Source organism: Hyaloscypha bicolor (assembly GCF_002865645.1).
Source record: "Hyaloscypha bicolor E unplaced genomic scaffold K444scaffold_182, whole genome shotgun sequence".
Classification (NCBI taxonomy): Eukaryota; Fungi; Ascomycota; class Leotiomycetes; order Helotiales; family Hyaloscyphaceae; genus Hyaloscypha; species Hyaloscypha bicolor.
The window spans coordinates 5,385,026-5,410,383 of NW_020194684.1; the positions used below are offsets into that span (position 1 = coordinate 5,385,026).

At 50.6% G+C, this 25,358-nt stretch overlaps 7 protein-coding genes across 7 annotated transcripts; 4 read left to right on the forward strand and 3 right to left on the reverse strand.

The window, feature by feature from the left end:
• Positions 1 to 7: 7 nt before the first annotated feature.
• On the reverse strand, positions 8 to 2,854 carry K444DRAFT_545470 (uncharacterized protein; the record flags this gene model as incomplete). The annotated part of the gene is made up of 3 exons (XM_024876138.1): positions 8 to 473; positions 545 to 974; positions 1,021 to 2,854. The coding sequence occupies 3 exons, from the start codon at positions 2,852 to 2,854 to the stop codon at positions 8 to 10; spliced, it is 2,730 nt and encodes a 909-aa protein (XP_024728909.1).
• A 2,051-nt stretch (positions 2,855 to 4,905) lies between these two features.
• On the forward strand, positions 4,906 to 5,663 carry K444DRAFT_669672 (uncharacterized protein; the record flags this gene model as incomplete). Its single annotated transcript, XM_024887546.1, has 3 exons — positions 4,906 to 4,943; positions 5,024 to 5,153; positions 5,185 to 5,663. The coding sequence occupies 3 exons, from the start codon at positions 4,906 to 4,908 to the stop codon at positions 5,530 to 5,532; spliced, it is 516 nt and encodes a 171-aa protein (XP_024728910.1). The 3' UTR covers positions 5,533 to 5,663.
• A 1,037-nt stretch (positions 5,664 to 6,700) lies between these two features.
• Positions 6,701 to 8,959, forward strand: K444DRAFT_545715 (WD40 repeat-like protein; the record flags this gene model as incomplete). Its single annotated transcript, XM_024876160.1, has 2 exons — positions 6,701 to 7,684; positions 7,736 to 8,959. 2 exons carry the CDS (start codon positions 6,701 to 6,703, stop codon positions 8,957 to 8,959), a joined length of 2,208 nt encoding a protein of 735 aa, XP_024728911.1.
• A 579-nt stretch (positions 8,960 to 9,538) lies between these two features.
• K444DRAFT_249692 (uncharacterized protein) lies at positions 9,539 to 10,025 on the forward strand. The gene has a single exon (XM_024871337.1). The coding sequence runs from the start codon at positions 9,636 to 9,638 to the stop codon at positions 9,963 to 9,965; it is 330 nt and encodes a 109-aa protein (XP_024728912.1). The 5' UTR covers positions 9,539 to 9,635; the 3' UTR covers positions 9,966 to 10,025.
• Positions 10,026 to 10,376: 351 nt separating this feature from the next.
• On the reverse strand, positions 10,377 to 12,439 carry K444DRAFT_602691 (glycoside hydrolase family 17 protein). Its single transcript, XM_024878737.1, has 2 exons — positions 12,001 to 12,439; positions 10,377 to 11,944 (listed from the first exon to the last, which is right to left on the reverse strand). The coding sequence occupies exons 1-2, from the start codon at positions 12,173 to 12,175 to the stop codon at positions 10,590 to 10,592; spliced, it is 1,530 nt and encodes a 509-aa protein (XP_024728913.1). The 5' UTR covers positions 12,176 to 12,439; the 3' UTR covers positions 10,377 to 10,589.
• Positions 12,440 to 14,972: 2,533 nt separating this feature from the next.
• Positions 14,973 to 18,711, reverse strand: K444DRAFT_545942 (glycosyltransferase family 2 protein; the record flags this gene model as incomplete). The annotated part of the gene is made up of 2 exons (XM_024876186.1): positions 14,973 to 15,403; positions 15,459 to 18,711. The coding sequence occupies 2 exons, from the start codon at positions 18,709 to 18,711 to the stop codon at positions 14,973 to 14,975; spliced, it is 3,684 nt and encodes a 1,227-aa protein (XP_024728914.1).
• Positions 18,712 to 23,000: 4,289 nt separating this feature from the next.
• On the forward strand, positions 23,001 to 24,732 carry K444DRAFT_545620 (HCP-like protein; the record flags this gene model as incomplete). Its single annotated transcript, XM_024876147.1, has 2 exons — positions 23,001 to 24,411; positions 24,461 to 24,732. The coding sequence occupies 2 exons, from the start codon at positions 23,001 to 23,003 to the stop codon at positions 24,730 to 24,732; spliced, it is 1,683 nt and encodes a 560-aa protein (XP_024728915.1).
• Between the last annotated feature and the right edge of the window lie 626 nt (positions 24,733 to 25,358).

Sequence of the window (25,358 nt, forward strand, 5' to 3'; positions counted from 1 at the left end):
ACTTCTCTCAGTACACTTTCTCTTTTCGCTCCCCATTTCCACCAAGACTTGAGGCATCGGACACATCCTTCATACGGTAGCTGAAATCCACCTCTCCAACCAGCTCTTTCACATGATCTACGATCCTGTGGATAGAATCAACCAGGCACCTTTGAGCGACCTCTATGACTGCAATTGCTCGGAACCCAGGCTCGTTGAGATTTTGGAGATCAAGAACATGTGTTTGTTCGTCGACTAAGTCGTCGGATGAGAATCGAACGTCAATGGGAGCTTTCAGGTAAGGAGGAAGAGCGTGACCATTGAGTGCAGATGCCGAGAGGAGTGCAAGGAGGGAGGTGATTTTGTGGGATATATTGCCGCTGTCTGATCTAGATCGTGCAAATTGTGAAAGCCAATTCGATGTTTGGGGGTCCTCTCTTAAAGTTCTGAAGCTTTCTGAAGCGTATGATATGATGGTGAGGTAACTAATCACACTGATTTACATGTTTTTGTTAGCTTTTGTGTTTCAACAATAGTCCTTAGGTCTTCATGAACAACCACTTACTCCTGAAGCTCGTCAATAATGGACTTGTAGACGTCCTTAGGAAAATCGCCACCCAATCGTGGCTCCCAGGCAAGGAATGATAAATTTTGCCTCATCGAAATGACCAATACTATCTGCTTGGCCAAAATTTCATGGCGCAATTTGGAAAGTCTCCGGCTCATGTCTCCGTCTGGTTGTGTCAGTCGTTCGTCGACAGTTGCGGTGACTGCGCTGACATAGTTGGCAAGCAGATATAAGGAAACACCAAGGTCTCTGCGAAGAACCGACCCTTCGGTGATGGGGACAGGGAAGATGGTCCATATATAGGCAACGAAGCATCCTCCCGCCACTGTGAGAAGTCGAAATGGTGCTAATTTGTAGATGGGATAGAACTCCTGCCCTGTAGATGTTGCAATCTTAATTCCTATTACACGAACTTGCAACTCGTACCCTGCAGAAAACTTAGTCATTATCCGGGATAGCAGTGGGCCACTCACCAATAATCAAAACGTGAGTAAGTGCGCCTGCAACAATAGCTACGAGAAATCGGGGAAACTTGGCAGCAAAGTAGAAATAGAACATTAGAAAGAAAAAGAAGAACACTATGACGCCAGCAGTCTTTCCGTCGACCATATACCAATTGATGAAAGACCCAATCATCCCAAAGAGAGTGCAAGTCGTATTACCAAGCATGTTGAAGACAGCACTTCCCGATGTTGGGCTCATTCCAATGGCTATCATGACCAAAGCCCACACGACTCTCTGTTTGATAAAGAAAACGTGGCTATTCTTTAGATAAGCCATGATACCAATACTCATGGTTGCAATGGTAACCCTGACACCGAACCTCACGGCATCACTTCCCAGGAACTTTGGGATAACTCCAAGATGTTCACCCAAAGCTTGTCTAGCATTTTTGGGGGGTAAATGCTCAGGATCCTTTGGTTTCTGGAAAGAGTCTCCAAGAGAGACTGTTTCACCTAGTGCTTCCATGTCCTCCGTATCAGGCCCAGGCTCATCACCATTGACAAGGCCTTGAATGATCTTAATCAGGGTCTTGGATGCAGGGAAAATGAAGCGCTTCTTCGTCATTGTTCCATCCGAAACCTTCGATTCCGCGAATCGAACAATTGACAAGATAGCCTTTGCAGTCGAGTAAAGCAGAAATTCCATATAGAGAACGATATGCAGCCGTTTTGAGGCTGTGACTTCTCGTGCTTCCGTCTCAGAGTTTATGTCGTCTTGATTTGCTGGAGGCATCGTGTGCTTTGCGGTATTCTTGAAAACAGAGTTTAGGCCTTTCTCTTCTGCCCATCGCTGAAGCTCGGAGGATCTATCTTTCCGGAAATCTTGAATCCGCACTTCCAAATAATCTCCGAATTTGAGGTCTCCTGGTTTAGGTGGCCCTGTGCCAATCTCAACATCGCTTGGCCCTTTTTGTTTCGGACTGGGTGCGAGTTTGAGCAACACCATTGTATGCAAAATACTCTCGTCGAGGATTTGGACAACGGTCTCAAGGGATACTGAGAGGCCTTGGAACAGTTCTTGCCACCCGTCCTGCTCTGAGTCTGGGCTCGCTTCAAGGGCCTGCCCTGGTTCAGCGCCACCAAATCGACAATGAGCCCTTTCTGCAATATCTGCAATGGTGGAGACGCCGGTGATTGGAATCATAATGTCTCTGAGGAGCCCATGTACCATGTGGATGTCCGTTTCGCGTAAATGTCCAAAGGCAATCTCACGCTTGGCGAACATAACGTCTTCTTGGAGTTTAGCCCCTAAGGAGAGAAGACCTGATGATGTTGATTTTAAGGCAGAAGATTTTATGTTGCGTTCAGCTCCACTGGTCGTTGCATTGGTACCTCCAGGTTCTCCGGCAGAGCTGGAAAGCGCTGAATGGTGCAGGACCTTTATAAACCCTAATTGCACCTGCAAGAGACCTCTGCAGGTTTGCAGGAACCCCGTGACTTCACCAAAGAAGACCTTCCTGGAGGATACCGGAATGACGAGCAGCGAAACCCCTGCAGAAATTGCCTGTCCGGTAAGAAAACTGTATAACAACTCTTTCAGGAACTGTTGGCTACGGTCCACTGTCGATTCCTGCGGTCCATAAACGAAACCAACCATAACGAAGATGGTATATTGAATTCCGGGGATAGTGAATGCCGGTCGAATGGCTCGAAGAACGCTGATGCAGAATATGTTGAACATCAAGAAGATAGCATTGACTGCGGATGCGGAGGAGTTGTATCCATTGGCAACGGCAGGAGATGCTCCAGGCGGTGTTGTATGCTGTCGCGCCTTAATTCCAGCCCATTGGCCCAAACAGACCATTCCAGCAGCAAAACAAGTCAGAAACTAGTTGGAAGTTGTTAGATAAACACGGAGGACGATTAGTTGCAAAGGAAAGTGATTCGATCTTGGAGAAGAAGGGGAAATCCAGGAGTAAGTAACTCACCAATGACAGAAACAAATTCAACAAGAACTTTCCGCGAGGGAGGATCGGAACAGTCGTGATCGAGATGACAATTATCAGGTATCCAAGATTCAAATAATGAACGGCAACTTTTTGACTCTGGTAGATTGCCATGCTAATGGTAGCAGCCACGGCTGGCCTAACCATTATCATCACAACAAATCCATTGATTCCCAGTTTCTTCCAGATCCGCGTGAGTAGCTGTGGCTTTTTTGCTAGATCAGGCGCAGCATCTTCGTGAATGTGATCCGGGAGACCTGGATGAGCCTCCTTGCCGTTGTTGTGCCCTTGAGGTGACTTTGAGCTGTCCTTCTCAGCGTCAACATGCTCTGGAGAAGTCGCCATAGTCGTTCAATTTCTAGCGACTGTGAAAAGATATCCTATGCATCCGGTACGGCACATTTTTGTGGATAGAAAGGTTAGAAAATGGAGAGGAATATTTAAATGCCATCTTGATCTTCAGGGATTACTTTTCCTTCATATGGCGGGCAGAAAGCTGCCAATGGAAGGCAAGAAGTCGAAGATGGGCTGACAGAACTCGCATCTTCATCCCAACGGAAGCCTCGGATTGCGCTAGCCTACGGAGCCTGCATGATTACTATGCCCAGTGCAGGGCGTGTGCAAATCACCTCTGTGACTTGAAGCTAGAAATGTAAGGTGAAAAGGCAAACACTCACCACAGGTTGTCTGGGTCTTGGGTCGCATAGTGGTGGCAGGCCTCTAATTTATTGCAGACCTCAACTCTTTGTTAAAGGGTGCAATTCCTCCCAGGAGTTTGGCCCCCACCCCCTAAGAAAGACCGATGGTTTGAAGGATCCTCCAGCAGTAATGGGCGTGATGCCGAGGTTAGCACACTCTCACTATTCAACGGTCTCAGGATCATCTGCTTTCACAATTGCGGTCGAAAGTCTGGCTTGCCAAAATCTATATCTTCAGTCAGTACGACTTTCAATTGACCTTAAATGTTCCTTCGCTTAACATTCCTTTCATTCTGTGGTTCGAATTACCCCTTTGAACTGGAAACTGGCGGTTGGCTCAAATTCAGGTTAAACTAGTAGGAATTTTAGGATTCGGAGCATCTTCGTTTTTAACATCAGGTTGAAGCCGACATCTCCTTGCAGGCGACATTTCCCTGACCCTGACTCTTTCCTACTCATTTCCTTATGTCTTGAGTTTTGCTGAGGTGTAAAAGTCTGTGAAGACGGAGAGAACTTGCCTTCTTGAATCATACTTTCCTGGTGCAATAACCATTTTCATGACACGCGCGGTCCAATGGTTGCCAGAGTCCCTTCGCTTTCTCAGAACATTGAGCTGTCTGAGCTGGGAACAGTGCGGACATGGTGATTGAGAAAAAATCAGGTATTCAAGTGGGGAAGTGGGAAAGCGATGAGATTGTTGCCCATAGATTTGTCTCATAGACCTTTCTCCTCTGTCCTCTCTCCTCTCCACTCTCTCCTCTCCCCCACTTCGTTGCTTCTGGGTGAGCTTGGGCCTCACCGCTGAAGGGCCTTCCCTGAAGCGACGGATTAACTCAAAAGAACCGGATTTTTGATATATTTGAGCGAATCAAGAATTCCACTCACGTGATATAGCTTCATCAAATGAGAGTTGTCCAAATGCACGGAGAAAAGGAGACAAGGGGATTGATGGAGGGCTCACCGCTGTTTCCACAAACGGCTGGTTGCTTCTTCTTATTGCTTCTTGGGACTGTCAAATATGATATGCGTTATGGTTGCGTGGAGAAAGGTGAGGGACGCACTGACGGAAACGGAAAGCTGCAGCTGCAAAGCAAAGAGCCGTGTTTAAGGAACACGCTTGTACCCCTTCGTGCCTCCGAGGCTTCCAGAGAACCTCGTGCGGGGATCACACCTCTGTCACATTCGCCTGAGGCGAAAATGCAGTGGTCAAAATGGTCATTGCTTTAAAAAAAAAAATGCTTGCTTTTCGGTATGTCTGGCTGAGACCAGTGACCAGCTCACCCGCATGGCGGGGTGTGTTTGAGACATTGAAGAAGAACAATGTGACAGAAATCTCAGCGTGGCTTTCTGCAGTGATCCATCCTCTCACCCTATTTTGAATCCCTGCCCAAGGAACGAAGACACAGCCAGGAATCGGAAGCCGACGGAGCAGGCTTCAGATAGGCGGAATAGACAACTGGTGAGCCACAGCTGCTCTGGCAGCCGTGCAGCCGGGCAGCCCTGATCATTCGCGTTCCATGGCCGAAAGGGGAAAGGATAATATGGCCAAATGTGATATGCTTTCGGCGCTGCGCAAGTTCGCAACCCCTCCAAGTAAAGCTACCCCACGCTGGCCGCCGCCAGTCACACGAAACTGGCTGCACAACACGTTAGCTGGTTCCCGCGCACCACACGCCAACAGCTCCGAGGGCCCCCGTGAAGCCGGCCTACAGTACCGTCCGAACATTTACGAAGCGTGGGTAACATGGCACTTGCTTGCGCTCGAGGGTTGCCTGGGAGGAAGAGCGGACCCAAAGCCACCGAGGCATGGATGCTGCACGCAAATCCCACCTCGATGAGAGTGCATCTGCAAAGCACAGATCGGGCAGCATCTGCATGTCATGGAGCTGGGCAAACGCTCCAGTATAGGCGCGTTCTCGAGCCATCCATCCAGGTGTTGCGCAGCCGAGTGCGTGAGCTGTGGTTGTGGAAGGGCATGGTACCTAGATCCCGAAAGGCAGGTAGTCGTAGGGTTGAATATAGATGCGCTATTCAGCCTGCGCTCACCGTTCGTGTCCAGGGCTAGGAAACAAAGCATTTGGAAAAAGGAAGTGCAAATACTTTGTTCTCCCAAGTATGGGATTGTGGTTGTGGTTGTGATTGTGATTGTGTGATTGTTATTTGCCGGCGGCGCGGCTGCACCAGCTCCTGGACAGTCTTTGACGAACAATGCTTGACAAAACGAAGAGTCCTCGGGGGTGATCGCCCATGTCCGTTGAGCCACCGACGGCCACGCACGGTCTCTATCACTATCGCTGACCATCCCACGTTGTTTCTGCCCCACCACTGTCTCGCTCCCTGAATCGTTTCCGCTGAAGACCGCCCCTCTCCGCCTCTAACAATGCCCTTTGACCCTACCGCGATTCACCCCCGCTTGACGACACCACTGCAACCTCAACCTCAAACTCAACCTCTCAACCTTCAACTTCGACTCACCGGCCGCTACCCCTCCCCCATCGAGACGCCCCTTCACCAGATGTGCTAAACTTTGCTCAGCCCAGCCCGGCCGATCTCCGACTACCCTCTGTTGCCTGGCTTGCGCTCCCCAAGCAGCTGGTCCAACCTCTGGTCGTGCTGCGTACCGCTCGTGCACCCTCGTCCTCGACAGAAAGAGTCCTCGTTCATCCGAGCTACACCAACCCAACATCCTCCCGCAAGAGCTCTCGCACGCGGTCAGCCATCTCTGCTACACAGCACAATACAAAGGTTCAGCTTCACATGGGCTATCGAGCCTTCTAGACAGGAAGGCGAGAGCTGGGCGCAATGCTCCCGAATCCCTTGACCCCTCCCAACGACTTCTCGGCCGAGGCTATCGAAACTGACACCGATAATGGCACAACAAGCGCTGTATCTGGACCGAATGACTACACGTCACAGCAACTCGCTACTCCAATGAGTACCGCCGGTATGGGCCCCGAGTCTGTTGAGGGACGTGAGAGTACGGAGGATAGATCAGATATTCACAACATGAGTGATGAAGATCAAGACATGTCGGATGGCGGAGCAGCGTTGACAATGACTCTTTCCCACGCAGAAGAGCTGAATGCCGAGCTGGACCTACTGGACGCGGAAGTCATGGGCCATGACAATTTGGTTGGACTTTTCCTGGAGACTCACTACCCCTTGATAACCGAGAATCCATTTCAATACTCCAATTCATTCACCGCTCCGGATCCTTATCCAGACGAGTCTCTTGGTCAGCCAGAAGATGTTGCGGATGCATACATGCAAGGAACCGCCGATGCTACCAACTTACCAACATCGTTGTCTGCAGTGTCTCTCCAATTACAGCATATTCAAGATGGACAGGAGCATGAGGAGTCCGCTGAGACCGCGGATGAGCTGCACGGAGCAGCATTCATAAACAACAGTACTCCCTCCATTCTCTTGCCCTTCCTCTCCTCTCCTGCCGCCAGCAATCTCAGTCTTGGGAATGCTCCACAGGCGGATTTCGTTTCACTGGGAGAGATAAACCTCCCGCAGGCCTCAGCTAGCCCAGCAAACCAACCTCTGCTGGGGGGCACTGAAGCATGGACTCCACTTCCTGCATTGGATGTTGCGATGCCACCTCAGGTCCTGCAGCCTACTATTCCCCACCCCTTCCTTTCTAACTTTCCAACTGCTCTTTGGGAGATCAGTTCCGATACTGACCCGAATGAAGTGGATGACCAGTCCAATCTAGGCCTGGGAGAGTTCCTCTACAACTGGGGCGTGTCAACCTCTCTCAGTGAAGAATCTAGGAAGCGTTCAAGGGGCCCAGCCTTGCCAGCACTCTACAGGCAAAGATCCGAAAAGCTTCTTCCGGTGCAAGTAAGCGACCTCCAAGGAGACAGATGTGACATTCAGCGAATCAATTGGAAGGAGCTCGGAGTATCAAGATTGGATGCAAGACAAATGAGACGTTCAACATACAGAAACTACACAAATCTGAGATTCTCCCACCAGTGGCATGTAAGTAGATCTTCCCGAATTTCTGAGCAAGTTGGATTCTGATATTGCTAGCCACGGCTCAATGGCGCCAGATTATCAGACGACCAGGACTATTTCAGGTTCCGCCGAATGGATTTCGACCAAAACGTCAGTCTGTCACACTTTCAATTACGAAATCTTATGGCTTGTGCCTCTCGGGACCACGTCTTCTATGCGGGGAAGTCAATGATTCACCAATGGAATCCCAAGAGTGGCCTGAGCCCCGACACTGCCATGGATCTGACCGACCCCACCGTGCAACCATTTCATTCCTTCCAAGGAGGAATACAAATCTCAACTCTAACAGTCGCTCATGACATTCTGGTTGCTGGAGGATTTTGCGGTGAGTACGGATTGGTCAATTTGAGAGCTGAGAAAAACACCAAGCACACAGAAGGTCTCATCACAGATCATCCCAACAGCATCACAAACCACGTCCAAGTTCACCTGTCGCGCAACTCCTCTCTTCCGTTGGCGTCCTTCTCATCAAACGATATGGGGATGCGTGTTCTTGATATCAGCACCAATAAGTTCATCGCGGAACACAAATACGAACACGCAATCAACTGCAGCGCAGTGTCTCCAGATCAACGTCTTCGAGTTCTTGTTGGCGACACACGCTCAGTAATGATCTGCAACGCAGAAACTGGCGATATCCTCCAGAATCTTGAAGGTCACCGTGACTATGGATTCGCCTGCGACTGGGCAGATGACGGTTGGACAGTGGCCACTGGAAATCAAGACATGCAAGTTAAGATTTGGGATGCGCGGAAGTGGACAACTTCAAACGGTCTTGCCTGTCCCATCGCTACAGTGGCGGCTGAGATGGCTGGTGTCAGAAAGCTGAAGTTTTCTCCCTTGGGCTCTGGGAAGAGAGTCTTACTTGCAGCCGAGCCAGCGGATTTCATCAATGTGATCGACGCGGAAAGCTTCACCAGCAAGCAAGTGCTAAGTTTCTTTGGAGAAATCGGCGGCCTAGACTTCACAAATGATGGCCAGGATCTCTACGTGGCGATCTGTGATAATATGAGAGGAGGCATTATGGAGTTTGAGAGGTGCGACTTAGCCAGCAACAGTCTCTACAACCTTGAGGAGTATGAAGACAACAAGGCCCGAAGACGGCATAGGAGAAGACGTGAAGGATATGACTGGGCGGCAACCGATGATGATGTTGTTAATCACCCGAAGTCGAGAGGAACACATGAACAACGTCTGCGAAAAGCTGCTGCTTTGGGCACTACGATGGGTCATTTTTAGATGGCAAAAAGCATATGTACAGCCGCAGCTTTTCCGTCATCTGAATTTGATGAGAGGACGACTATGAGAGGACTTCTACCCACCAACCTACAAACACCACTTTACATATTTCTTTTTCGATGATACCATGGGACGGGATGGACGGGCGAAATAGGCGTCTCGGCATGATTTCGCATGCTACTATGACTTCCGCCCTCATTACATCCTCTTTCTTGTCTGCGTTCTGTGGAAGTACTTAGTTGTTTTAGCATTTTCAGGCGTCTTTCTTTTCCTATTTTCTACTTTTCGGAGTCGCATTCCGGCATGGCTCTTGCATTGATGCATGGCATGGGAGAAGGTAGTTTGACGAAAGGCCCCTGGATATGGATTGTCTTTTTTCCCCCTTTTCTCGCGTTCATTTTAGCGCGGAGTTGAGGGCATGGAAGTGTTATTAAGGGACGTGGCATGATATGGGGGGTCTCATGTAGCCAATGCTCGGAGATGCGACAGTGGAAACTTGATGGCGGTGGCTATGGCATATACATAGTGAATGATACAAAAGCTTTCATCAGAATTCCCCGCGTGAACTTGTATTGTGCTATGAGAGGTGAGACAGATGGGATGGATACTCATTTTATCGAGGAAAATAAATCCCAATTGTGGGGCTGGTAGTACTAGATCTCTGACGTTGTGAGTAATGATGGAGAAGGTACTTGATATCTCCATCTCGAGAGACCTTCTTCACTCGGTAAGAGGCTTCTTCATCCGTGTGGTTACTGTTTCCGGCGTTGTTTTGCTTTGCTTCGAGCTGTGCATCCAGAAGCGCCAGCCATTTCGTTCCAGCAAGAAGCACATCTCATCTCATCTCATCATCCGAACGTGCCCCCTTCCATGGTATATGGGGGGAGGGGTAGCTGCCTCGAGAAACCACAGAAGTATATTCGCGGCGTCAATAAACATGCTCCACATTACCCGAACCACAAGCCCCTTACTACTGCGCCGTCTCCGGGTTTCCTGTTCCTGCTGAGGAGGTCCTGTCTAGGAAGAACAACAGAGGTAGATTCTGAACGGGGCAGTTAGCGATCCCTGTCCCCTCGCGCAGTCCCGGAGTTTCCTGGTGGGTCTCTTTCGGTACCGCTCCTCTCCATATTGTTGTTCCTTTCCTCTTGATCACGAGCATGAAGTTCTGTTCAATCGCCCCACTTCGTTCCCGAGGGGGTTCGAAGCCAAGCTGGAGACAAGCGGCCGCAGGGGTTTGTTGCGGCTGAGATGACATGAAACGCTTCGAAGCGAGAGGGGGTGCTGGGATAACGACGACGCTTGTTCATCTTGTTGAGCACGAAATGCAAAAAGCCTCACCCTGTCAACCAAGTAAAAAAAAAAAAAACGCAAGAATATGTCCGATCGACCAAAGGTAATAAACACTAGAAGTTACAATGCGGTAAGGTACAAGTCAAGTTCGGGCCAACCTCTCTTCAGATCTGCTTAGCCATGCTACATCACACCTACATGCAAAACCACGCTCCTCATTACCACATATTCCCATCAAATTACAACAAGACCTATTTCATATCGTCCATGGCCTATTTTTTCTCCATGTTTTCCTTCCATCCATGCCATATTTCTCTCCATTGACAAAGGAGATGTTCGATTAAAAGTACGTGACAATATTCTCGATACCGAAAGAGCACTCGCATCCACAGTCACCAGCCGGTTTCCACAGGTCATTGAAGAAGGAGAGAACGACTGACTTGCCGCCAACCGTGTCCGCGATACTCTTGAGAGCCGTGATCTGGTCCGCGGGGCTGGTGCGTTGACCTTTGGATGGCCATCCAGTTTCCAAGTTGATGGCGGCCTTGCCTGGGCAGAGACCTTCCACGATGCTGAGTTGGTTTGCGACGAATGCTCCGGCGGAGCTTGCTTCGACAGAGGGGTTGAAGTATGGGTGGATGTTGCAACCCGTGATGTCGACGACTTCGCAGAGGACTCCGTAGCTCGCCTGCAAGATGTCAAGGGGTTCGGTGGTCGTGCATGGGCCGGTGTAGCCGTGTGATGCAAAAGCGGCCTTGGTGGTGCTGATGAAGGAGGCCAGCTCGCTGGCGGTGCAGTAATTGTTGAAGATGGCCTCGTTACCGATGACGATGAGCTCGACCAAGCTCCATTTGCCCCAGGCAATGATTTCCGTAACATCTTCTGCTGCACCTCCTCCGAGGCCGGTGTGGTCGATGAAGACACCGATGATCATCTTCAGGCCATACTTCTCGCAGGCGGCGCCGACATTCACAAGACCCGAGCAGACAGAAGCGTAGATACGGACGGAGGTGTATCCTCCCTTGGAAATGGCCTCGATGTCAATCTCGACGTCAGCGGCAGCCTTGCACTCGCCACTGTCAGTGAATGGAGAATAAGTGATGGCCCATTTCTTGCCAGAGTTTCCAAGTTCTCCAGGCTTGGAAGTAGGTGGCGATGGGGGTGGGGGTGGCTTAGATGCTGGGTAGGTGGGAGCTGGCAATGCCGGTGCCGAAGAGGTGTATGGGCAGAAGATCACGTAGTCGGTCTCGGTGACGGTTTCGACGACCTCGGTGTGAGTGTAGGTGCCTGGAGCATACGAGGTGACGGTTGGGTAGACCCAGACAGTTTCACACTCGGCAACAGTGGTCACGGGAGCAATAGTGTAAGTACCAGCGCTGGGGCAGACGTATGAGGTGGTTGAGATGGTGCTGGTGGTGACACCTCCACTGACGACAGTCGTGGCGTATGGGCAGACAACTGTTGTGGAGTGCTCTACCACTGTGGTGACGCCTCCCGCAGTGTTGGTCCCTGGGGTAGCCTTTGTTGAAGATGCTCCGCAGACGGTAACCTCCTCAGTAATGGTTATTGTCGTAGCAGGGATGGTATACACGCCTGGAGTCGGGCAGGTGGTCACGTATGGAGTTGGCACAGTTGCTGGGTAAGTGGGTGCCGGTACGGGTTTTGATGTAGTGGCAGGTGGCGGTGGGTTGTAGACTATTTGCTGTTATTTTCTGTTTTGTTCATATATTAGAAGCAATTGTTCAACATACGAGTTGCCTCGCCATAAATGGTGGTATAGATGGTAGTGCAACCGGCGACGCAGGTCCCGTTCGCCATTCCTCTCTCTGCGTGGAGGGCTTCATGGTTGTGACGGCCGTGCTTATGGCCCTTTGCACTGACACCGGCAGCCATCGCCGCGGCGACAGCAAGAAGTCCAGCCTTCATATTGAACAAGTGTTTCCCGTGCAATTATGGTAGAAGGGAAAATTGGTCGATCGGGTCTGGTAGGGGTGGGATAATTGAGTATATCAAGTAACGAATGCCCGCTGAATGAGTGAAGCGGTAGTTTGGGGGGGGAGAACAGATACGACGACGGCGACGAAGAAGTATCACAGCATCAACATCGAAGGAGGAAAGAAGAAGGAAGCGGAAGAAGAAACGGGGGATAGAAGAGCCAAAAGTGAAATGCGAAGTCTTGGCGGGCCAGCCCAGAAGGTGAAGGCAGCCAAGCCAGAACGGGTCCATGCGGTAGGGTACGGGGTGTTGTGGTCTGTGGACCTGTGGAGCGCTCCTGAACCTCAGCCAGGGCCCAGGGGACGACAGACAGGCAGACAGGCAGGGGGAGCAGCGCAGAACACAGGCCGCAGGGTCTGTTTTTGGCGGGTTGCTGTTCACACATCGCTGCGCTTTGCTGCGTCTGGTCTCGCCGTCGCAGCGCTCCAGCTGTTTTGAGCTACTGCAATGCTGGGGGTGGGATTTGCAGGCCAATGGGAGGCACCGCCCGCGACGAGAAAAGGAGGCGCCATCAGACAAAATCAGACCGAATCAGACAAGCGACGCGGTGCGGGCCAGTCGGAGCATTTAGCGAAGTAAGCTCATGCTGGCAATTTGCGGGGAGACCAGCTCGCGTACCTGGCTAGACCGCATTGGGCAAGTACGGTGAGCACCGCAAATTGGGAGCTCGTGTCACCGTCGCCGTGTCTGGCAGCTGGCTGGCCGACTGGACGCCCAGCCGGCGCTCCTGCGGTGGCGCGGGCACACACAACAGAGAGGCAAGGGGCTGAGAAGAAGCGGCACCAATCGACGGCGAGCACGGCGGGCGCTGGCTTTCTCGCCCGCCCCGGCTCATTTCCTCATTGAAGCCATTCACAACCACCAGCGACCGCTGGCCCTTTGCACAACCGCTGCAATTTATCCCCCCGAATCTGCTGCCCAACTGCCCAGCTGCAATACTCCGTATGTGTTGATTGTTAATTTGTTCCCTTCATGAATGGTCGCTGCCATTCTGACCCCTTTCTCTGCTTACTCTGAGTTCGGTCATGCGGCATTGATGCGTGCAGCGGGGCAGCGGGGCAGCTGTGGTTGGGACAAAGTTGCATTGCTCGCCACTGCACCAGGAAACAGCTCCGGATCCAAGCAGCTCTTTTTCAACGACACGCGAAAATAACGTTTTGGCCCGAGATCAGGCTTCCCCTTTGCAGCGCCATCGGCAGGGGTGGTGCGCTTCCACCGTCTTCTTCCTCTCTAGCGCGCGAGTGAGGAGATTGCCTCTTCTCTGACGCTCGCTTGTGCCGCCGAATTATTCTGTCTACACTTTGCCTGCATGCTGGGCAGTTCCGAGTGCAATTTCTCATTAATAATACCACTTCGTTAGGATCTGCATCCATCCTGCACCCTCCCTGCCCTCGAAAGGGGGCGGAGATCAACGATCACCCGATCGCGGCTCCAATTTCGTGGGGAAATTTCCATACGATGTGGAAACCACTGGTCTAGAAGGGCAAGGTTGGCGTCATCGTGCAATATCGGTCTGATATTTGCTTTTCGGGGGAACGAGAAACGTTCTGCGAGTGTTCTGAGAACTTGAGGGCGATCTAAGAGCAATTAGAGACCTGGTTTCGAAAGGAGAGGAGTGTCTGGTTTCTGATCATTGTCATCGGTTCTGTCACTTTTCTTGCCAATTCTGAATCCCTTTCTCTGAGATGAAATTGACATCAGGGATTTGTCACGTGTGACGTGTGACGTGTGACGTGTGACGTTCTCTTCATCTCCACGCACTATAGCCCAAGTTGAGCCTTACCTCTAATAGTTACGCTGCATTCTGAAAGTTGAATAGTTAATCCAAGTAGAGAAACAAGCGAAACTCAAGAATTTGACAGGTAGCATTCGTTGCCTTCTGAACTAGCCCTTTACTTGACAATTTCAAGCGTATTTTCTCCCATGATGGATTCTCTGAAGAAAATATCATTCTTATCTTCATGGTCATGGTCAGGCTCAACATTGTCTCATGGAAGCCGTGACTGGACCATTCTTACACCGCACTACCCCATGATCCCCCCTTGATGACACTAATCTCACTCATAAAACCATACCCAATCAAACATTGCATCTCATCCACCGTCTCGTCACACGACTCTCTTCAGTGTGGCTCTCCAACTCTATCTCTCCTCACAACCATCTCATTTCAGCATGTCCTTCTGAGATCTCTACGCTCGGTGTGCCAGCTTAGCCTCGCAGAGTGGAGGGGTCTGAGAGCCGAAGTTATCCCACAACCTTCTTTCACCCACTCTCTGATTCGAGTACTGCCATCCCACGGCGCTCCTTTTTCATTCTTTTCATTTTTTTTGGTCCTGTCGTAGGAGGAGTCGAGTCGTTTCCGCATCGTTTCCGAAAAGACAGTGCAGGCTTCGTATCAGTAGCAAAATGTCAGTGGAGGGGAGGGACCATCCTCAAAGAGTTGAAAGGGGAAAGCTTTAAGTGCGAAGCGGATGAGAGTCTGAATAGACCAAAGCCTTTCCTAGACTACAGAGGAAATTGACCAATTCAATGTCTAGAACATATTTAAGAATCCAATGCATTAATTCAAGGCCACAACAGCCATCTAACACCATCCAAAGCAGGATCATTCATTAACGTACAATTCCAACGCCCCTTTTCCACGCAGTGCAATTCATTTTTATTCGCCGTTATTGATTCCATCAACCACCCAATGCAATATGATGTCCCTTTCTCATTCCTCATCCAATCACATATCAGAATACTGATCCTCACACCCATGCTGAACCGAGTACGCCCCTCCCATTTCCTTACTACCGCCATACCCACTGCTCCATCCCGCCTGCGATCTCAATCTCCGTTCCTTCTCGAATTCACCCCACCTCTTCATCGTGATCTTCGAGCTGTCGAATTCGCCCTCGTATTCGATGCCCGCTTTCTTAGTCTTCTCCCCAGCTGTCTTTCGAGTATCGCCCCAGGAGAAGTCGTCGAATTTCCAGAAGGCGTAGACAGGGAGGACGAAGTTCCAGATTGGGAGAGAGAGCAAGTAGATGAACATCCATACAACGTACGACCAGCGATGGGCTGTCAGTACGATGAGCACCGCTGGGAGACCAAGAATCAAGGCGAGGAGTACGAGGGGAATGATCTGTGGCGGGGAGCGAACGATGGAGATTATTACTGGAAGGTAAGTTAGTACTCTGTTTCAGAAGTGGGGACGAGGGGTTGCATTTACCGACGTAGAACGTGAATGCAATTGCTGCAGGTAATACTAAAGTTCCGATAAGTTCGATGGCAACGACGAACTGCATACTGAAACAAAATGTACCACAAAGATCTCTGACCAGAACAAGCTCCATGAGGTTGTGGACTGTACTGTTGATCCAACGACGTCTCTGTGAAAGGAGGACGCTAAAGGTTTCGGGCACTGTGGTTTTGCAGACAGCCTGTGGGACGAAGACTTGCTTGCGCTTGGGGAATGTTCTGAGCATGAGTGTAGAGAGGTAGCGATCCTCACCAAGAAGAAGCAGATTCTTCTTGTGTAAGGTATCCACAACGTTCTCAGAGTAGTGTTCGACAACGTCCGGGTTGGCGAGGATAGGAACCCAATAATTCTGTCCACCCTTTGGAGCCTTGATGCGATACATACAGAAACATCCAGGAAGACAGGTAACACCACCGAAGACGGACTCGAAGGACTTTGACAGATGATGGGAGATGAAGTATTCGAAGACTTGAATGGCCGAGACCCAGGATGCTCGTTTGTTTGCAATCTTCGTCTCACCGCAAAGACCCATGATTTCAGGATCCTTGACCATGGCCGAGACCATATGAGTCAATGAATCTGGGAACACCTTCGTATCGGCGTCGACCATGAGAACAACCTCATAGAAATCAGGCGAAATGCCAGTGACCTTCCACAAACCATTGAACATTTCGAATTCCAGTTCGGTCATGCGCTCGTCGAACATAACTTTCTGGAGGAAAGACATCAGAATGATCTGACTGTCACGTTTGCCTCGGTTTCCTGGCCTGCTCTTTACAAGTTCATCTGGTGTGCCGCATTTGACCACACACATCATCGGGACACGCTGCTGTCTTTCCAATGGGATACTCGAATGGGCGCCATAATCATAGAAACCCGAGTAGATCTTTGCCATATTGTGTCTCTTGGAACCGCTCGCAACAGCTACGTACGAGAAAGCGGGCACTTCGTCTGGGAGAATGGAATGATCTTTCATCATGCTCAGAACAATATCCGGAGTCGACAGAGTTTCTCCTTTACCCTTGATTATACCGTCACAGATAACCAAAATAGTCTTGTGACTATTAGGATAATCCGTCATTGCTACCGAGTCAAGAGTCGTTCGGATCCCAAGCTCTCCTTCCGAATATGCCGTAACCAAACAGATAGCATGAGCCAGAGGATACCCAAATGGTTGCCAGTCAGCCGGAGGTTGCGGCACAACAGCCTCGTGAATGAAACCTGCTGGACCTGGTCCTTCCGTGTCGGTTTGGGTAGCGCCATAGCCATTTGAATCAGATCGTAAAAAGCTTTGTCGGCTGCTGTTCTGGCTGTTCTGCTGTTTGAAGAGGGGATTTGGAGGAATAAGCGCCGCAGTCGAGGTCTGACTTGCCATGGTGGTAGGTAGGGGTCGTCCAACTCGGAATGCTCGGTCTCCAGCATACGGACTTGTGAATCGAGAAGTTGTCGGTAGGAATGTGCTTGCTCTCTTGCTCGGTCTGTCAGATCCAAGGACAGTGCTGCCAACGTCACCGGCAATTCTTTGAGGCGCTCGGTAGATGTCTTCGGTCCAGTCCTCAATTTGTTGTTGCCTCTTCTTTTTGTTTGAAGATTGAGAAGTCTTGGACGCAGCAAATTTGCGACTGACGAACCATTGAAAAAGAAGAGCCAGAACGAATTTCGAAATGACGATGGACAAGATGAAGACCAGTGATACGTAAAGGACCACCTTTGAAGCGATACAGCCAACCGTCTCCGTATCAACAGACCCGACCTTGATGATTTGTTCCAAGCACTGGGCTATCTCCTTGTCGTCTTTGTTCTGAAAAGAGTGGGTCACATCCTTTCCACGGACTGCTCCATTGGCGGCTTTTGACCGGTCACTGAGTTCTGCAAAGCGCGAGGGTACAGTTACTTCTGTCCCATTGAACCAGTTTAGGAGATCGAGATCGAGAACATTGCCAGAGTAGACCATCAAATTTCTCGAGGAATTCTTGATATCATCCCAGGTAAAATACACATCTCCAGCGCTGTGGAGCTCGGTATAAAATTTTGATCGAGCGTTGGAGCTAGTGTGGCAAGCGTATCCTAAGTAGTTGGGCCATGTTTTATTGGGTTGACTTGAACCATCCTGGTTAAACGTACGGCAAGGGAAGTACCATGCAAGGTTGCCTTCAGAGTCTGATGGCACATCTGATCCTGGACTCTTAGTGATAAGACCTTTGCATTTGCCATTGACGTTCTGAAAGAGGAAGCTTCCGTCTTGGCCACCATGCTTTTCCGGTAGATCATAAAGAACATTCGAACCAACGGGAATCCCGATGGCCGCAGGATGGTGGGACCCAGTTAACTGATAAGCGCTTCCGTGGAAGATCATATATCCACTGTCGACGTGGTTGATACGGAGTCGTAGTCCAGGAGTACCGCAGACGACTTGGGTAAAACCAAAGGTAAGGAAACCAACGCATGTCATGATAAGCAGAATGACACTGATTAGGCCCATCTTCTCTCTCCAAGCTCTTTGCTGTGCCCTTGCAGGCTTCCCAAAACACTTGAGAATAAAATCCGGGCACCAAAATGTAACGATGGCACAATAAACATTCCATAAACTCGGTGGCTTCACAGCATCGAGCGCCTTTTGCATTTCCTTTTCCTCTTTCGTCGACCTGTGCAACCTGGTCCGCTGTCGAGTTGAATGACCGGCCTTTTCTTTCGAGGCAAGATCTTCGGGTCCAGAGCCGTGGCCACGGCTGCTCTTTTTGCGAGGAGGAGAGACTTCAGACTCAGCCTCCTGAGAACTTCGTAATCCCGATGTTTCTGTGGCAGCAGCATCTACCTCCAAGTCTTCAATTATTGGATCATTCCCAGTTGAGGAAGGTAAAACATTCATATTGGTGGCATGTTGCCTGTAGTGGTAGTTGGGGTGGTCTCGATCAATCCTATTGCGTTCTGGGCGAACCAAACTTCTTTTCCTGTGTAAGTCCCCAGCGGCTCGGGGCTGTGGATTAAGAGGCTCTGTCGTGGGTGCAGGTGTGAGAGAAGGCGCAATTGTATCTGCGAAAGATGATCTCGAAGGGCCACGCTCATGCCTCGGAGGTTTTGAGGGGGATGGTGGTGCGTTGTTCGAATAGTATGCAGCTTCTTCGTCTTGTGGTTGGCGTCGACGGGAGGGAGAGTTATGGTACGCCGAGTTCTGCACCCGAATGGGAGACTCTGTAGCGTCTGGACGCTTGGGAGGCGGCATGGCTCTGCAGAGCAAGATAAAGTCAGTTAATGTTCAAAAGCCCTCTGATTGTCTGTTACTTCAATTTCGCCGTTGTACGCCGTGGCAAGGTTGTATCCAGGGCAACCACGCTTTTTTGAATTGAGAATTGGATTCGAAGAAACCGATGCTCCCCAACAAAAAAAGTATGGGTGAGTAAGTCTGCGAAGCCGGGGCTCAAACGTACAATGATGTTGTCAACCGACATTGGGAAACAAGAAAAAGTGTTGTTGTCGTTGTCGACAATACACCCCTGCATATACCGTCGAAGCGAGGGTGTGCGTTCCTTGGTCGACCACAATCAAAGCACGGCCGTGTGTGCCAGAATTGTGTAGCTGAACCTCAGAAAGCAATCAAGGCTCTAAGGATGCGGCGAACGTGACAGGGTCGCTGGTCTCCCGACTTGCAGCTCTATTCCCAATCGGATTGCTGTATCGTGAGGGCCAGGTGCTCTTCGAGACCAGGAAAAACGATAGGGTTTGTTTGGTTTCAAAGAGACCAGGAGCGACCGGAAAGACAAGTCAATGCCTTGGGTAAAAGCGAGTGTTGAGCTGGCAGCAGCCAGAGATTGGAAGGGATGAGAAGGTTGAAAAGAACAGAAAGTCTCTCCGCACGCCGAATGATTTTTGGGGAGGAATGCCGGAACTGGAGAGTCTGCTTTTTCGCCTGTTGACTTTTGCCGTTGGCGGTGGGTGGTGGGCCCACTCCACATGCGGACGCTAACCCCCTGGGCTTGGAGCGGAGGCGGCGATGTTTTTCCTGGATTTGTTCGGTTGTCGATCGCCGCTACTGCCGAACAGGCAAAGCGCGACCAGGGCGCGCATGAGCAGCCCCCCCAGTCCAAAAATACACGTTAACCAGGGGATTTCACGATCGATCTGGTTGAATGCTGCGCCGTACAAGCTTGATCGACCGCTCGACGACAAGTGTTGGAAGAGAGACATCACGAGAATTGCTCAAGACGGCAACATCGGCGTACATAGAGCCCCATTGCCGAGCCAAGCTTGCCACTTTGGAAAGATGCAGACGACAGTGGAGGGGCCAGCCCGCGGTAATACGAGAATGGTGCCGGTGAGGCGTGCATTGTCTCATCGGTGGCGTTGGAGCTTGGAGGCTTGGTCCGGCCTCTTCTGCACCTCGAAAACTGTCACCTCCAGATCAATCACCTCTCCACAGACATGCTGACATAGCTCTAGATTGATTAATCAAGCAGACGTAGGGAGATTTAGTACCGTGTGTGTCCGTGCTGTCATTTGATGGTCCATGCGGTTTGAACAGCTGCATTTCAATCCGCGGATCCATGGGGTCACGAAGCTTGATCATCCTCATTGATCTCCAGTCTCAGCACCCAACAGTCTGGATGGGAATGCCCTGCATTGGAACCTCGCTTTCTTTGTGTTTCCACGAGCCTCACACAAATGATGGCATACCCGCAGCTCGCACAGACCATATCCATGCGGGTCTCCGTTCAGAACATCCCGAGTATCTGTTTGACAGCCGCCTCTTCAGCGCCCGTTCACACTGGTCAGAAGAAGCAGAAAGTGAACTCGAACGTCAGCGCTTCCAAGACATCTGAACTTCTGGAACAAAGCTTTCCGTCGGGTCTATTGGTAGCACATGTGGCTTAGCAAGTATGACGACGATCGAATGATTCTGGTGACAGCAGATCTCGTAATACCCTGGGTTTTTACATCGAATTTGAGTACACTAACAATCATGTGTGCAGGTGGGGTTTATTGGAGTTTTCGATACGAACATGGGTGGAGAGGGTTGCTTCTTCTGGACATACGTACCCCTTTTCACGCCCAATTTTCCTGAAGAGGGGTAGACTGTCTTAGGAAATCATCCATACTTCACCGCACATCCTCACTTCATTCAGAAAGTAATGCAGACCTGAGAGTAGACAGATTGCTTGCGAACCTGCGGGTTTCGTGTTCTCGAGACTCCGGAGCACTCGTGTTCAGGTGTTCAGGTGTTCATCCAAGTACAGATCCACTAGGTCGGAAATGCACTGACCCCGCCGGAGCTATCAGATTTCCACCACCAGCCGTTGAGAGTGGAACATCGGCCGTGGCAACCCACGTGCTGCATCTTCGTACTCAATTGATGAATACGGAGGTACTGTGCACTCCGACAGCCTACAGGGGGCTTTGGGAAGGCCGGCCGTTGAGAAATTGAGTGTTCAAGCCGTGATATTCTGTGACCAACGAGGTCCAGGCGCAGAAAGTAAAATCGACAGGAAACGATTCCTAGCCTAAGAATCCTTGCCCGCTTTAGAATAACTAGGTAACGACTAGGATGAAGCTAGACTACCCAAATAAACATTTTCATCCTGCCCAGAATTGTTGTGGAGTAAGGCCCCGCATATCCAGGTTCGGCGTCGTACACAGCAAAAGGCACCAAATACGACCAAGGGGGTGAAAACTTTGACCATTATTGCCACTTCTAAATCAGGTAAGGGGTAACGAACCTAATAACGTTATTTCCGGTGTGCCTTTGAAACATATCAAAAGCTCTCCTGCTTCCCAGCCAAAACCCAGCCAAAATCCAGCACGGCTAATATCCAGTGAGTTGTCCCGTTCGGCTGCCTCGAAGGAACTCCGGAGAAGCCTGCCAAAATCTTCCTGTGGAACTTATCCTGCTGGTGCGATTGCCCGGGCGTCCAGCCCTCACGGAAACCTTCTCCTTTGAATTCTGCAAGTTGTTTGTCTCTCGACCATTCAGCCCTCGCCCATCGCTCTCCAACGGTGGCATCAGGTTCGACGCTTTGAAAATTGGACGGAAGGATCTTCTACCCCACAACTTGCCCTGTTTCACGCCACGCCATTTGGACGGAGCACGCACCTCGCCCACCCATCAGAAGTTCAGAACCAACAGAGAGGCAGGGTCCCCTGGAGGTGGCTGCATCACATCGGCAGGGAACGCCAACAACCACAACCACTTGTGCACAAGTTACAGGGTCCGCCATCCGGGAGGCAGAGGAGACCCCAGGACTGACGTCTGCTGCATTCTTGCATACCGCATTCCAGCTTCGAAAAGCAGAGTGCAGATCTTGCCCGGCTCTGGATTGAGGAATACATCAACAAACCCAACCTCAACTTCGCTCTTGCCTCCGCCTCAAAAATACGACATCGTCGCGTTGATCCAAAGTCGGTCATCAGTTGAGCTCCAGGACAACCTTTACTGCCGCAGGTACAAGGTTTCGCACAGCAGGGGTGTTGATCGCGAACAACTCTGCTGTATGTGAAACGGGCCTATTCAACACCCTCTTCACCTCAACTTCTAGTGCACCTCCGCACTGCACTTGCGGAAACTTTCGTACTCAACAACGTCTAATTTGCTGCATGTGACCTTGCGGGGACCTTTCTTCCATCGTTGGTTGGATTGTACCAAATACGCCAAAATTGGCTCTTTCGACACGTTGATGCTTCTTAGGACCGAATTGGAACGGGTAAGACATTTGCATCTGTCCGACCTGCTCTCTTCAAGACCTTGTCTAACTTCCTTCCTTTACTCAAGCTGATTATCTCATTCTGGCCTCAGTTCGGAACCTTTCCTAAGACTACTTATTCGCGTTCGACACTCGTTAAAATCAAACGGCGAAAGTCTACAAAGTTCCCCTCCCGGTACCCCGCCGACGCATCTCTCGCAACCCCCTTTCTACACGGAATTAAACCTGGGGATTGATCATTTCTCGGATCAATCCATAACCGGCCAAGACGATTGAAGGGAGAGTTGGGCACATTTCCCAAAAGTGCTGAAGTTGGGGGAATCGTTACGTCGTTACTGCGAAATTGCACATTATGGCGACTCCACCTTCCCCGGAGAGGGTTCACAGAAAAACTGTGGCTGCTGGATCGCCGTCTAGATTATATGCTGAAGGCGAGGGCAAAGAGAATGCTGGGAACATCGATCGAAAGCCTCTACCATCAGTTCCGATTCCAGCTTCAGGTTGGATGCACGGAGCCATGTCACCTGTCAAAGTCAACGTGCAGCCTGACGACTGGCTACCGCAAACCTCGAGTGAAATGCTTGAGGGTGGGAATGGCCGTGTGCGACAGGTTTCACGGGAATCAGGACAATCGGATTCAGAACAACGACAGCGTGCGGCAGCCCGTATGCCAATCAGCGTAGACATCCCATATCGACCAAATTACGCACAGCAACACAAGCCAGACCAAATACAACAGCCACAGGCCGCTCCTCTATCGTCAGGAGATAGTGGAAGTTCAAGGTCGCCTTCAAGTGCCTCATCCACAAATCAAGGCGGAATGAAGAGAGGACATCACAACCGTGTCGTCGAAAATGGAAGCAGTCCAGCTCCTTCGCCGGTTCCTCCATTCCAGTATCACCATCAACCGCGTGTTTCGGATAGTGGAAATAGTGGCCATCGGGGATCTGCACCGTCTAATGTCCGCTCACTTCCTCAAGATCAAGTCAATGTTGGGCAGTCATTAAATCGCAATTTGACGCCAACTTCACAGATGGGAAGGCAGACTCCTGTCCAAAGACCCATGTCTGCGTACTCTGATATGGGACCCAGAGGCCGCTCGCCCGGTGGACCTATGTCAGGATCTCCAAATTGGGGCGTGCGTGCTCCATCAGCACATTCTGGGCGATCCCATGACAGCAGGCCAATTTCTTACATTGATCTTGCAAATACATCTTACCCCCAGCCACCGCCAGCTCCTATTTCTCTGGACAACTCTCAGTTGAGATCGGTTGTGGGCTCAAACGCTTCCCTTCTCACGATGGGACAGACACTTGAGATGTATCGCCAGAATGTGAAAAAGTTAAACGGCGCTGAGACTCAATATGCCTTTGCAATTTACCTCATACAAGCTGCGCGGGAAGGAGGGACAGGGGCAGATTCGACATCAGAAAATCCAAGCCCAAAACCAGGAGGCAACCGCGCGGATAGTCCCTATATTGAGAAGGTCCAGACTTCGCCGCAAGAGCTACTTTCAGAAGCAAAACACATCTTGCAGAAGCTGTCAGACCGAGCATATCCATTCGCGCAGTACTACCTGGCAGATGGCTATGCTTCAGGTCTATTCAATAAGGGGAAGGAGGATTACGGGCAAGCTTTCCCATTGTTCGTTGCAGCGAGCAAACATGGTCATGCCGAATCTGGCTATCGAGCTGCATTGTGCTATGAATTTGGATGGGGTTGCAGGAAAGACCCAGCCAAGGCCGTACAATTTTATCGACAATCAGCATCCAAGAATCACCCTGGTGCCATGACTCGTCTTGGCCGAGCTTGTCTCTCTGGAGATCTCGGTCTCAACAAATATCGAGAGGGCTTGAAATGGCTCAAGCGGGCAACTGAATCTGCAGACGTGCAGTACAACGCAGCGCCATATCATCTCGGGCTCTTGTACGAGACGGGGTATGGAGATGACATCTTCCAAGATGAGATCTATGCCGCACAGCTATTTACACAAGCTGCCGACTTAGGACACCCCGAAGCTTGTTATCGTCTAGGCGATGCTTATGAGCATGGGAAGTTATCATGTCCGCGTGATCCAGCTCTGAGCGTACACTTTTACACGGGAGCCGCGCAGAGAGGACACCCGGCGGCCATGATGGCGCTCTGTGCTTGGTATATGGTTGGCGCGGAGCCCGTTCTCGAGAAGGATGAGAACGAGGCATACGAATGGGCGCGCCAAGCAGCCGAGTGCGGTATGGCACAACTCCTTCCCTGAGTCCTGATCTCAACTAATATGTGAAGCAGGTCTTACCAAGGCAGAGTATGCTGTTGGCTACTTCACCGAGATGGGAATTGGCACCCGACGGGATCCTCTGGAAGCCAATGTATGGTATGTGAAAGCAGCGGAGGCTGGCGACGAACGGGCAAAACATAGAATTGCAGTAATTCGAGCAGCAGCGAGTGGCGGGACACCGATGGAGGTTGCGCCGCCGAGACAAGGGACGAAAGTCAAGAAGAGCCACAGTAGGAACGAGAAGACTGGGCATAATGACAAGGACTGCGTGGTCATGTAGCCTTTGGCGATCGACCGCGCGATTTCGGGGTCCAAGATCGTCGTCTTCACTCAGACCAGAGGGCGAAAGGCAGGTTTCACGATAGAGTGAGCCTGCGCAGTGATGGAAAATGAAAACTGAGATATGGAACGACGAGAGATTAGACAAATGAGACGGTGATCTCAAGTGTATATGTACTGGAGGGGCATTCATGTTGGGGAACGGCATTCGTCTCATTGTGTACTGCATGGTGGCCCGGCGTCTTTCTCGTTCTGCACAGACGGGCGGAGCATTCATGCATGACGGGCAAAAAGAGGAAAGGCATTCGAGCAGTGTTGCGGGCGGGTGGGGCTCGATTGAATGTGTCAAATGGTAATAATGATGGATAATCATTTGAATCAGTTAAATGCGTGCTCTTATGATTCGTGAGCTCCTCGTTATTCCGCCCAGAGAAGTCATGAGATTAGAGGCGAGCCCCTTTTTGAATCCGGCTTTAGCGAGGGGAAAAGGGGTTGACGTCAAACGCGATTATAATCTTAACTGATGGCGGGGAATAGATTATATTTCCAACTTACGAACACAAGCCACGAAATCACGAAGATTTTAGAATTTAAAAGGCTGTATTCTCATTATGGAAAAGAAGCAAG

Coding starts and splice junctions, on each gene's coding strand:
- K444DRAFT_602691 (XM_024878737.1), bottom strand. CDS start 12,175: ATGAAGGCTGGACTTCTTGCTGTCGCCGCGGCGATGGCTGCCGGTGTC. Junction 11,945..12,000: donor CATTTATGGCGAGGCAACTC/GTATGTTGAACA, acceptor AACAGCAAATAG/TCTACAACCCACCGCCACCT.
- K444DRAFT_249692 (XM_024871337.1), top strand. CDS start 9,636: ATGATGGAGAAGGTACTTGATATCTCCATCTCGAGAGACCTTCTTCAC.